At 47.6% G+C, this 11213-nt stretch overlaps 2 protein-coding genes across 2 annotated transcripts in view; one reads left to right on the top strand and one right to left on the bottom strand.

Annotated features, from left to right (window-relative positions):
- C1S (complement C1s) overlaps positions 1 to 5067 on the top strand; it is a 9441-nt gene extending 4374 nt beyond the window's left edge. The window contains 6 exon segments of the mRNA XM_007469383.1: positions 367 to 520; positions 1021 to 1136; positions 1546 to 1624; positions 2154 to 2282; positions 2836 to 2910; positions 4267 to 5067. Of these exon segments, the coding sequence (XP_007469445.1) occupies positions 367 to 520; positions 1021 to 1136; positions 1546 to 1624; positions 2154 to 2282; positions 2836 to 2910; positions 4267 to 5066 (1353 nt within the window). The 3' untranslated portion in view covers position 5067.
- A 3827-nt stretch (positions 5068 to 8894) lies between these two features.
- The window catches only part of C1R (complement C1r), an 8115-nt gene continuing 5796 nt past the window's right edge, over positions 8895 to 11213 (bottom strand). Inside the window, exons 10-11 of the mRNA XM_007469382.1 lie at positions 10239 to 10313; positions 8895 to 9703 (exon numbers count right to left, since the gene is read on the bottom strand). Coding sequence (XP_007469444.1) covers positions 8934 to 9703; positions 10239 to 10313 — 845 coding nt within the window. The 3' untranslated portion in view covers positions 8895 to 8933. The remainder of the gene's footprint in view (positions 9704 to 10238; positions 10314 to 11213) is intronic.

The raw sequence follows: 11213 nt of genomic DNA, 5'->3' as shown, positions 1-11213 counted from the left end.
AAACAAAATTCAAGTTTTTCTCCCCCCTTTTTTTTTTTTTTCCCCCCCCCTTTTTTTTTTTTTTTTTTTTTTTTTTTTTTTTTTTGTGGTACCTCTTTTTTGTGGCCCTCTCACTGTTGTGGCCTCTCCTGTTGCGGAGCACAGGCTCCAGACGCACAGGCTCAGTGGCCATGGCTCACGGGCCCAGCCGCTCCGCGACATGTGGGATCCTCCCGGACCGGGGCACGAACCCGCGTCCCCCCACATCGGCAGGCGGACTCTCAACCACTGCGCCACCAGGGAAGCCCTTATTTTACTTTTCTCCCTTCCATTTTGCCTTTTTATTTCAGTTCTTTCTTCTGATTTCATCATTTTGTTTCTCTTCAGTTTGTTGCAGGAAACCAGCAATTTGGTCCTTACTGTGGTAATGGATTTCCTGGGCCACTAACTATTGAAACCAAGAGTAATGCTCTCAATATCATCTTCCAAACTGATGAAACAGAGCAAAAAAAGGGATGGAAATTTCGTTACCATGGAGATCGTGAGTAACTTAGAAGTTGCTCTTTGGTTGGTGGTACCAAAGTCCTTGCACAATGTAAAATCAAAACAGGTAGATTGTTGTATGGATAGGTAGCCTGAGAATACTTCCTCAGCAGGATCTAAACCTGTCAGTAGTTGCTAGAAATGCCTCAACTTCTAGGAATCTTTCAACTAGACTTGTGAATGCAGACAGCTTGGGGGTGGTTCATTAGTAATGCCATATTAATTAATTAATAATATTTTTCGCCACACCATGTGGCTTGTGGGATCTTAGTTCCCCAACCAGGGGTCGAACAGGTGCCCTCGGCAGTGAAAGCGCCAAGTCCTAACCACTGGACTGCCAGGGCATTCCCTGTCACATTATTTTAGACACCTCCGTATTGGAATGCTGGGCGTCAGGATTGAGGATGACTGAACAACCGTAGAAAGTGTGAGAATGATGTAAATATCATAGAGATTCTCCAACTATTTGGTAAAAAGTTTTTTCCTATCCTTTCCAAGCAATCCGTTGTCCTAAAGAAGTCACTGCCAATTCTTTTTGGGAGCCTGATAGAGCAAAATATGTGTTCAAAGATGTGGTGAAGATAACCTGTGTGGATGGGTTTGAAGTTGTAAAGGTAAAGCACTGTTAGAGGCTTCCCTCTTGTCCCTAGGTCGGGATGAGCGTACTGGAATAGTCTAATCATTTACCGAGCGTTCTTGCTCCAGCAAAAGGTCTAACACCTTCTCCATAAAGAGAACCGTTCAGGATCTTTAGTCTTTCCTTGTCAGTCATGAAGATCTTTGGACAGCTTGACATTCCCTTTTTGGCTTTGGTCTTCCTGGGGCAGGGGGGCTGATATGCTGGGACAAAGTTGTCTTTTAGCCCCAACTCCTGGGTGCTTTGGGTCATTCTGCTACGATGTCCCCAAGCTTCTTGTGGTGAGGACTGCTCATTGATCCAAGGCCAGAGATCGATTCCATTTCTGGATTTTGATTCCCTATATCTCTCCTTATAAATTAACAGAGATGTTTATTATTGTCCAGGGAAGTGTTGGCTTGACATCTTTCTATTCTACTTGCCAAAGCAATGGAAAGTGGAGTAATTCCAATCTGCGGTGTCAACGTATGTACCTCTTTAAAATGGGACTCTTTTTTTTTCCTCCCAAAGGGAATGGAAAGATTAGTGCATTAAGATACAAATGCATGGTTTCCTCTTAGGCTTGTGAGAGAGTAGATTGAGTTTTTGAAGGGAAGTCAGTCATGGAGTCCCAGCCCTGATCTGATCCCAGGCCAGCCAGACTAGCAGGTTTCTTCCAAAGAAAGAGGCTATGAGATTGGTAGAGTTAATAGCATTATATGGGTCCATTCCTTCAGAGGCCTCACCAACCACTGAGAACCAGGTTCATCCTTGTAGCTTTCAAGGGGCTATCAGACCTGGCAGGACTCAGTGGGCTGGTGTGCTGAGGGATGCCAGTTGGAGACCATGGCCACAGAGAGGCTGACATGGGGGATTCATCCCAGGTGTGCTTATGGATGTGGGGAGTGGGGAAGGAGTGAAGAACACGGTTGGGAGGATGGACTGGCCCAGTGACTCTTCCTGGGAGGAAGTGGCCATCCTGACCATCTCTCTCCTGCCTTCCTTCCTCTTGTAGCCGTGGACTGTGGTGCTCCCGAACCCATTCGGAATGGTAGAGTCGAAGATCCAGAAAATACTCTGTTTGGTTCTGTCACTCGCTACACTTGTGAGAAGCCATATTACTACATGGAAAATGAAAGAAGCGGTAGGTTTCTTTGACTAAAGAAAAAAGAAAGAAAGAATGAGAGTGTTGGAGGGTGAATAGCACAGTCTTCCTGGGTTGGGTGCTCCCTGTGGTGGAAGCACGGAGTCCTAACCACTGAGCCACCAGGGAAGTCCCGTGACCAACTATTTAATGTAGAACAGGAGTAATGCTTCCAGCTTCAAGTCATTATTCTATGATGCCTGACTTTCTCGATGGAGAGGCCTTGGTGGTGCTGGATGAAGGTCTGGATGGCTCACAATATGTCCCACTTCATTGCTTTTAATTTAATTTAATTTCTTTTCCCACTTGAAGCACTTTCCCAGCCTCTACCCTAACCCTCTTCTTTCTGCTTTGGAGACTGTTCCTTCCCCTCCCTTGGCAGGATAGGGGCCAGAGAGATTGGAGGATGTTCTCAGGATTCTTTTCTAGTTGGTTTGCTCTGATTGCCTCCTCAAATCCCAGAGGTGCTAAGGGTCTGAACGAAAAGGGCGGGGGGGACAGACTCCAGAAGATGTGATGGTGAGTGTGTCCCCTGTCCCTTGTGCTGTTCCAGAGGAGTATCGCTGCGCTGGCAACGGGAGCTGGGTGAATGAGCTGCTGGGCGCAGAGCTGCCAAAATGTGTTCCAGGTAATCAGGGCTCAGGCTTGGGTAGAGAGCACGGCCACAGGTGTGGTTGCATGGGTCTCACCTTCTAAAAGTAGCTGTAATCCTCTTGGGAAGGGACTTGACAGACTGGGCTGCCAGAGTCTAGCTCAGTGAGGTGGAGACAAAGCTGGGCCGTGGACCTGCCAGGGCCTTGGGGAATTCATCAACCACACCGTCAGGCCGATGGACAGGAAAGAGAAAAGTCAGCCGGTGACAGCTGGTGTCAGAGTCTGGGCCAGTTAGGTTTGGTAATGTAGATATAGTAAGGGCGTCTAGGATTGCTAAAAACAGGGCCTGAAATAAGAAAGTGAGGATTCAACACTCTGAAACAAGACTACCCGAAGAGCCTAGTTAGTATATTAAAAGTCTATCTGACAACAAGATATAGAGGAATAAAAGAAATAAGGGGTTGCATAGAGATCAGAGCTGAGTGGAAGAAGGCTCCCAGGCAAAGCCAGAATAATAATAATCATCCTCTTAGTAACAACAGTGTGATTGAGAGCTAGGGACCAAGCTAGCTCTCAATCAAATAATCAAATGCAATCAAACAATTGCATTTATTATCTCATTCAATTAAGTCTTTGCAACAACGCTCTGGGGTAGGTGTTATTGGTCCTGTTTTACAGTTGAGGGAATTCAGTGCAAGTTCACAGAGTTAGGAAGGGGCATGGGTAGGCTTTGAACCCAGGTCTGTCTGTTATGTTCAACTCAGAGCCCATTCAGGCTGACTAGTGAGGGATTTAGGAAAGCCAACTTTACCTGAAGTAAAATTCCGTTTTAGTTATATTCAGTAATGGCAAAGCAATCAAACCTGGATCCAGTCAATGGGGGATGAGATGAAAGATGGAAAAAGAGAACCCTCCACAGGTTACTAGGAGGGACTCAGCTGTAATTAGGACTCGAGAAAAGAAGGTGATAAGTGTTTGATCTGGGCATCAGAGGAGGGTAGAATGCTTGCCTCCCCTAACACCTGTATGAGGACAGGGTTGCCCAGCTCTGGCTCCCAGCTGGGCCCCCGGCCCCATGTGCCGAGCCTGGGGTGAAGTGTCCTCCCCACACTGTGAGTTAAGCTGTCCATAGTGTGAGGCTCGTTTGGGTTCAGTAATTCACACACGGCCTCAGTTTAAACCAGTCTTTCCCACAAGCCTGCTTTTGGCACTGGCAAAGTGGAATGTTTGGTCCTTAGGTCAGTTCAGGATGAGTCAGGCGCTGAGATCGTTGACCAAATATTTGGCTACGTTGTGCTGAGGCCCAGCAGATGTTTGAGTGGCTGTAGGATTTGCAGGGGGCCAGCAATCTACCCTGCTCCCTTCCCACCTTGTCTTTGTTCCTCCCTAGTCTGTGGCGTTCCTGGTGAGCCCTTTACAGAAAAACAGAGGATATTTGGAGGCTCCATTGCAAGGATTGAAAATTTCCCCTGGCAAGTCTTCTTCTCAAACCCCCGGGCTGGCGGGGCTCTCATTGACGAGCACTGGGTGCTGACAGCTGCCCACACCGTGGAGGGAAACCGTGACCCAGTGATGTACGTTGGATCTACCTCAGTGGTCACTTCACAATTGACAAAGGCCCAGATGCTCACTGCTGAGAAAGTGTTTATTCATCCCGGTTGGAAGGTCCTGGATGCCTCGGAAATACGGAAGAATTTTGACAATGACATTGCGCTGGTGCGGCTGCAAGACCCAGTGAAAATGGGACCCACCGTCTCCCCTATCTGCCTGCCAGGCACCTCCTCAGAATACAACCCCTCAGTGGGAGATCTGGGGCTGATCTCAGGCTGGGGCCGAACAAATACCAAAGATCATGTTATTAGGCTCAGAGGGGCAAAATTACCTGTTGCTCCCTTAGCAAAGTGCCGGGAGCTGAAGGGGCTAAATCCCGGAATAGATATAAATTCCTTTGTTTTCACTGAGAACATGATCTGTGCTGGAGGTGAGAAGGGTGTTGACAGCTGTGAAGGGGACAGCGGTGGGGCCTTTGCTCTACAGGTCCCTAATGAAGAGAACCACAAATTCTATGTCGCTGGCTTGGTGTCCTGGGGCCCCCAATGCGGTACCTATGGGATTTACACTCGTGTCAAGAACTATATTGACTGGATCATGAAGACGATGCAGGAAAATAGTGCCCCCAGTGTAGGCTAACAGTACAGATCCCACCAGCCTCTCTAAGGGCTGTGACCCGTCTGTTGCTTTCTGTTCCTCACAATAATCCCATTATTTCACCATGACTGAGAGAAGACATGGGAGTATGATTTAACTAGAACTTGATTTTTGGGATACCTGGTTGGAGGTGGGGTTTGATCATGTCGTTGTGTTGGTCATTCAGTGTAGTTGGAGTCCCTGGGGTCCTCTCCCCTGAATCTGTCCTGTGGACAACAGTGTGGGAAGGGATGCTTATCTTGTACTGTTCCACCGGGAGCCCTCTTTCCTGATGATTGCCTCCTGTTCCAGTTCTGACTCTGCAATTCATTGTGGGGCACACCCTTGATTTTTGTTTCCCCTTTACCTGTTTGCAGTTTATCATTATCAGTGTCTACTATCTACCGGTAATAAAGCATGTTTATAACCCAGTTCTGGCTGACTTGGCTTATTCCACATCAAGACTTCAGCGCCATAGAAAGGGATTGCGATGGGCTGTTGTGTCCTGGAAATTTGGGCCCCTAGCAGCTAATATTTAATTGTCATGAAAACAGGGAACTCAGTTTCTCTCCTCTCTTCCAATTGACATTTACAGAGTCTTGTGGATTAGCGTAACGTCAACACAAGGTACCGTGTTCTGTTTTTGAAATTCATCAAATGTACTCGAACCTCACTCAGACATCCACATACAACAGTTAGAATTGGCTGTTTAAGATCTTTCAGTCTAAAATTTTGTGGTATAAATTGTTTCAATATGTCTCCTGAAAATGAATTTTCCTTTAGTGTGCATTTGTATAATACAGTATTATGACTCAATGAAAAAGAAAAACAAAAGAAATTCAGCATGTGCTCATCTGCTTTCCTGGTGGTTTTGGTTAATTTGTCAGTCAGGCAACAACGTCTTCTCTGGATTGAACTCTGCACCGAGATGTTATAGCTCGTCTTGGTGAGGAGGGACCCAAAGACTCCCTTCTACTTTTTTCCAAGGGAACAGAAAAACAAACAAGTGAGCAAACAAACAACTCCTCATCCCCACAAAATGATTAGTGGTGAAAGAGGCCCAGACAATAGAGACTAGTTTTTTTTTTTTTTTTGCGGCATCTCGGAAGATCAAGGAAGGTGAATGGGAGTACTATGAGGCTGGGGCGTCATTAATTGGGGGATTTCTTTTTTTTTTGCGGTACGCGGGCCTCTCACTGTCGTGTCCTCTCCCGTTGCGGAGCACAGGCTCCGGACGCGCAGGCTCAGCGGCCATGGCTCATGGGCCCAGCCGCTCCGCGGCATGTGGGATCTTCCTGGACTGGGGCACGAACCTGTGTCCCCTGAATCGGCAGGCGGACTCTCAACCACTGCGCCACCAGGGAAGCCTGAGACTACTATTTTTTTTTTAATTGAAGTATAGTTGATTTACAATTTTGTGAATATATATATATTCTTTTTCATATTCTTTTCCATTAGGGTTTATTACGGGATATTGAATATAATTCCCTGTGCTATATAGTGGCACCTTGTTTTTCATCTATGTTATATATAGTAGTTTGGAATCTGCTAATCCCAAACTCATAAGTTATCCCTCCCCCCACTTTCCCCTTTGGTAACCATAAGTTTGTTTTCTATGCAGAGATTAGTATTTTTTAAACTGAGGACAGAAGAGCTATCTTAGGGTGGCTTTTGCCCTAACAAGGTGTCTTACGAAAGCCATGGCCTGAGATTAAGAGTTCAGGGACACTCTAGTCTGTTTGATGTGACATGTGGCTTTCAGGAGAACAGTTTTTATCAGAAGCCAAAAGGGGTATATTTGTGGCCCATGAAGAAAGGGCTTTGATCTTCCATGAACCAAAAGGGCAAAATTCAACAGCTGACCTTAGGCTGGTGGTTAACACATGATGAAGTAACCAGAACTTTAATCAAAAGGTCTGAAGAACCAAGTGGGACTTCCCTGGTGGCGCAGTGTTAAGAATCTGCCTGCCAAGGCAGGGGACGCGGGTTCAATCCCTGATCCAGGAAGATCCCACATGCCGCAGAGCAACTAAACCCGTGCACCACAACTACTGAGCCTGTGCTCTAGAGCCCGCGAGCCACAACTACTGAGCCTGTGTGCCTCAACTACTGAAGCCTGCATGCCTAGAGCCTGTGCTCTGCAACAAGAGGAGCCACCGCAATGAGAAGCCCGTGCGCTGCAACTAGAGAAAGGCCGTGTGTAGCAATGAAGACACAATGCAGCCAAAAAAAAAAAAAAAAAACCCAACAATAGGAAGCTATTGGAAGCATCGTGTCAAATCAACCCAGCAGCATAAAGCCATTTACTTTATTCCTTAACTCTACACCTGCCAACTACCTTCCCCTACCTGCCTGTCGTTACATGTGCCATGGAGTTGACAGTGTACCCTGGACTACAGAGTTTTGGGCAGGAGAAGGGGGATTCCTCTAGAGAAAAAAAAAAAATTGGAAAAATATTAAGAAACATGCTTGTGATGTAGAAATTTTCCTTCTTTTTAATAATTGGAGGAGTAGAAAAAAAAAAATCAACCTGGAATCTGACAAATAACAGCAAAAGGAAGTCCATCCCTGCCAGAGAGAATCTTTAGTCTATTTGGGTTCTGCACTCGTGGATGGGCCGAGGTATTGGTGAAAGGATTCGCTTGTTGCTGCTGCCTTGGACAGTAGGATGGGTCTGTTTTTTTGCATCATTAGCTGTAGTACCGGATCATTTCCCTGGGTGAGGGGCAGGGAGGAGTTTTAAGTAAATCATCGTCAGAGACTTTGGAGCTGGGAAAGGCTCATCACCAAGGCCTAGAAGGGCTAGAAAATCATTCACTGTGGCTTAAAAGACATCAATTGTATGGCGTTGCAAGTCGCTTGGGAATAACGTGTGCTTCACCTGAAACTCAGGAAAAGACTTAACTTTTAAAAAAGCAGGTGAATTGTCACATTTCTTTGGTCAGAAGAAAATGGACTGGTGGATCAGGTCCTCATGCTGGGGGAAAAAAATGCAGCCAAGAAGACTTTATGGGAAGGACGCTAGTTGAAACAGCACTAGCCCAGAAGGGGCTTGAGGGATTTTCGGATTCTCAAAAGTTGCTTTTACCATGATTTCTAGAATCAGAAAAATATTCTATGAAAATGTGACTTTTTACTTTTTCTGCATAGCTGTTCTTCTTGTTTTTCAATTTTCCATGCAACATAATCAAGAATTTATTTGAAACACCTTATGATATGAACGGAAATAAACTTGGCAAACTACAATTATCCTGAAGTTTTATTCATTTATTTATTATTTATTCATTTATTCCTTTTAATTCATTTTACACAATGGGCTTTCTCATAAAATTTTATTCGGAAGGAGTTCTATTCAATTACCCGACGGTTATGAAAATGGAAGAGGGGCTTCCCTGGTGGAGCAGTGGTTGAGAGTCCGCCTGCCGATGCAGGGGACACGGGTTCGTGCCCCGGTCCGGGAGGATCCCACGTGCCGCGGAGCGGCTGGGCCCGTGAGCCATGGCCCCTGCGCCTGCGCATTTGGAGCCTGTGCTCGGCAACGGGAGAGGCCACAGCACTGAGAGGCCCGCGTACCGCAAAAACAAAAACAAAACAAAACAAAAAAATGGAAGAGAACAATGATAACTAGAGAGTGTGGAATAGGTCTTCTGCAACCCTGGGGCGGGGATGCAGGGAATAAAGGTGACCTTTGGGTTGTTTCAGGTGAAGAGTGTGGATGGGATTATAGAAAAGAGAATTTATTTCACACAGTGTCTTTCTGCATCAGTGATTTTAATATGGATTCTTAGTGGTTGTCAACAGCTGGTTAGATAATCTTTTTTTCTTTTTTTACACCCTGCTCTTTGGGTTCTGACCTAGTGAATTCCGGGCTCAGTCCTCCTCCTCCATCTCCTTCTTGATCCAGTCCACGTAGTTGAGTAGTTTGGTGTAGAACCCGTACGCCCTGCTGCAGCCGATGCCCCAGGATATGATGCCTGTCGCCACCCAGCGATCATTTTTCTCATCCCTCACTGCAAAGACCCCTCCGCTATCCCCCTGACAGGCATCTTGCTTTAGAGTCGGGTCCCCAGAACAGAACATGTTTTCAGAAAACACATCTTTCCTATTTTTTTTCCGGAGCCAGCTCTCACAATCCTCTCGCTTAGCTACGGGCAGACGGACAAACCTGAGGTTGTGAGAAAGTCTCTCCTCCGTGATCCCAAAGCCACTGACATAGCCCATGAGACCCTGGTCATAGAAGGTCTCATTGTCGGGGAGGCAGATGGGGAGGAGGTTGGGGCCCAGGGTGACACTATTTTCCAGCTCCAGGAGGGCGATGTCCCCCTCGAAATTGTGGGACTCTTCCTGGCGGTAGTCTGGGTGGATGCTGACCCTGCGGACGGGGTGGTTGGCCAGCTTGGTGATCTCTTCCACGCTGACGTGGCCCAGGAACACGTCCACGGTGGCGTTGCCCTGCGCTTCGTACTCCTTGGGGTAGAGCGTGTGCGCGGCCGTGAGGATCCAGCGGTCGCCCAGCAGCGCGCCGCCCCCTCGCCCGTGGATATTGGTGAAGGCCTGCCAGGGGAAGTTGCCCAGCTTGGCCTTCTGGCCTCCAACGATGCGTTGCTTCTGCTCCACAGGGTTGACGGGTTTCCCGCACACTGGGGAGAAGGGAGCGGGGTGGGGGCGAGAAGTCAGCGCCCGGCACCGCGGGCTGTGCCCTCCCCTTCGCCCCCTCTTTTTAGCTCAGGGCCCTTTCTTCTCTCTCCTCCCTCCCTTCCGTCTTTGGTGTAGTGTCAGCCTCTTCCCGTTCTTGTTTATTCTTCCTGGGGCTTTTCTCGCTCTTTTTATCCTTTTTCTTCTTTTGGCCGCGCCGCGGACCCGTGACCCCTGCAGTGGGAGCGTGGAGTCTTAACCACTGGACCGCTAGGGACGTCCCTTTTGCTCTTTTTTTTTTTTATTCCTCATCTCCCATCTGCTCAGTGAAAAGTCCCGGAATGTCGGGACAGGCCCAGCTCTCTGGGTCCCTCTGCCCTAATGCTGGGGCGTCTCCTTGCCTTTTTCCTGATTCCTCCCTCACCCCCTGTCTACCTTCATCTTCAAGCTGAAGTGTCTCTCCCTTCTCTGTGCCATGCCTCCTGTGAGGCCCTGCAGGGCTGCCAGGGCCACAGAGGATGGCGGAGGGTTTCCACTCACCTGGCAAACACCGAGGCATCTTCTCTCCTGCCAGCTCATTCTTCCACATGCCCTGAGCTGTGCAGATGTACCGCCCTGAGGGGAGAGGGGCTGTGCTCAGGCTGGGAGGTCGTGGGCAGGGGCCAGTGAGCACCAAAGTGCGGGAGGGAGAGGTCAAGGATCAAAGGGAAAGGTTCACATATATGTGGATGGGATACTGAAAGTGTTAAGAGGCTCCATACGTATATTTTTGTTTTAATGCTAAGTGGAAAAATCAGAATACTTAACTATTATATTCGACATGATCCCTATTTGTGAAAGTAGACACAAAACCTGCAAGGAACTTATCAAACTTCCATCAGTGATTGCATCTTTTTTTTTTTTTTTTGTAGTGCGCGGGCCTCTCATGGTGTGTTAGTTTCTGCTTTATAACAAAGTGAGTCAGCTATACATATACATATGTCCCCATATCTTCTTCCTCTTGTGTCTCCCTCCCACCCTCCCTATCCCACCCCTCTAGTGGCTACATCAGTTAACATTCCCAGCAACAGTGTACCAGGGTTCCCTTTTCTCCACATCCTCGCCAAGGCTTGTTAGTTTTGTTCTTTTTTTTTTTTTTTTTTTTTGGCGGTGCTGTGTGGATCTTAGTTCCCCAACCAGGGATTGAACCCACACCCTTGGCAGTGAAAGAGTGGAGTCCTAACCACTGGACCGCCAGGGAATTCCTGGTAGCTATGTTTTCTGATCACGGACAGTGTGCTGGTGCTCATTGCTCAGAACTTTATCTGCATTATCTCATTTAAGCACCACCATGAGGCTTTCAGATATGCATCATTATCCCCACCTTATAGACGAGGAAACTGAGTTTAAATAATTTGCACAAGGTTGGGCTTCCCTGGTGATGCAGTGGTTGAGAGTCCGCCTGCGATGCAGGGCACACGGGTTCGTGCCCCGGTCCGGGAAGATCCCACATGCCGCGGAGTGGCTGGGCCCGTG

Source organism: Lipotes vexillifer, unplaced genomic scaffold (assembly GCF_000442215.2).
Source record: "Lipotes vexillifer unplaced genomic scaffold, Lipotes_vexillifer_v1.1 scaffold395, whole genome shotgun sequence".
In the NCBI taxonomy this organism is placed as follows: domain Eukaryota; kingdom Metazoa; phylum Chordata; class Mammalia; order Artiodactyla; family Lipotidae; genus Lipotes; species Lipotes vexillifer.
The sequence above is the reverse complement of the archived record's forward strand: the minus strand, read 5'-3'. Positions and strand labels throughout refer to the sequence as shown.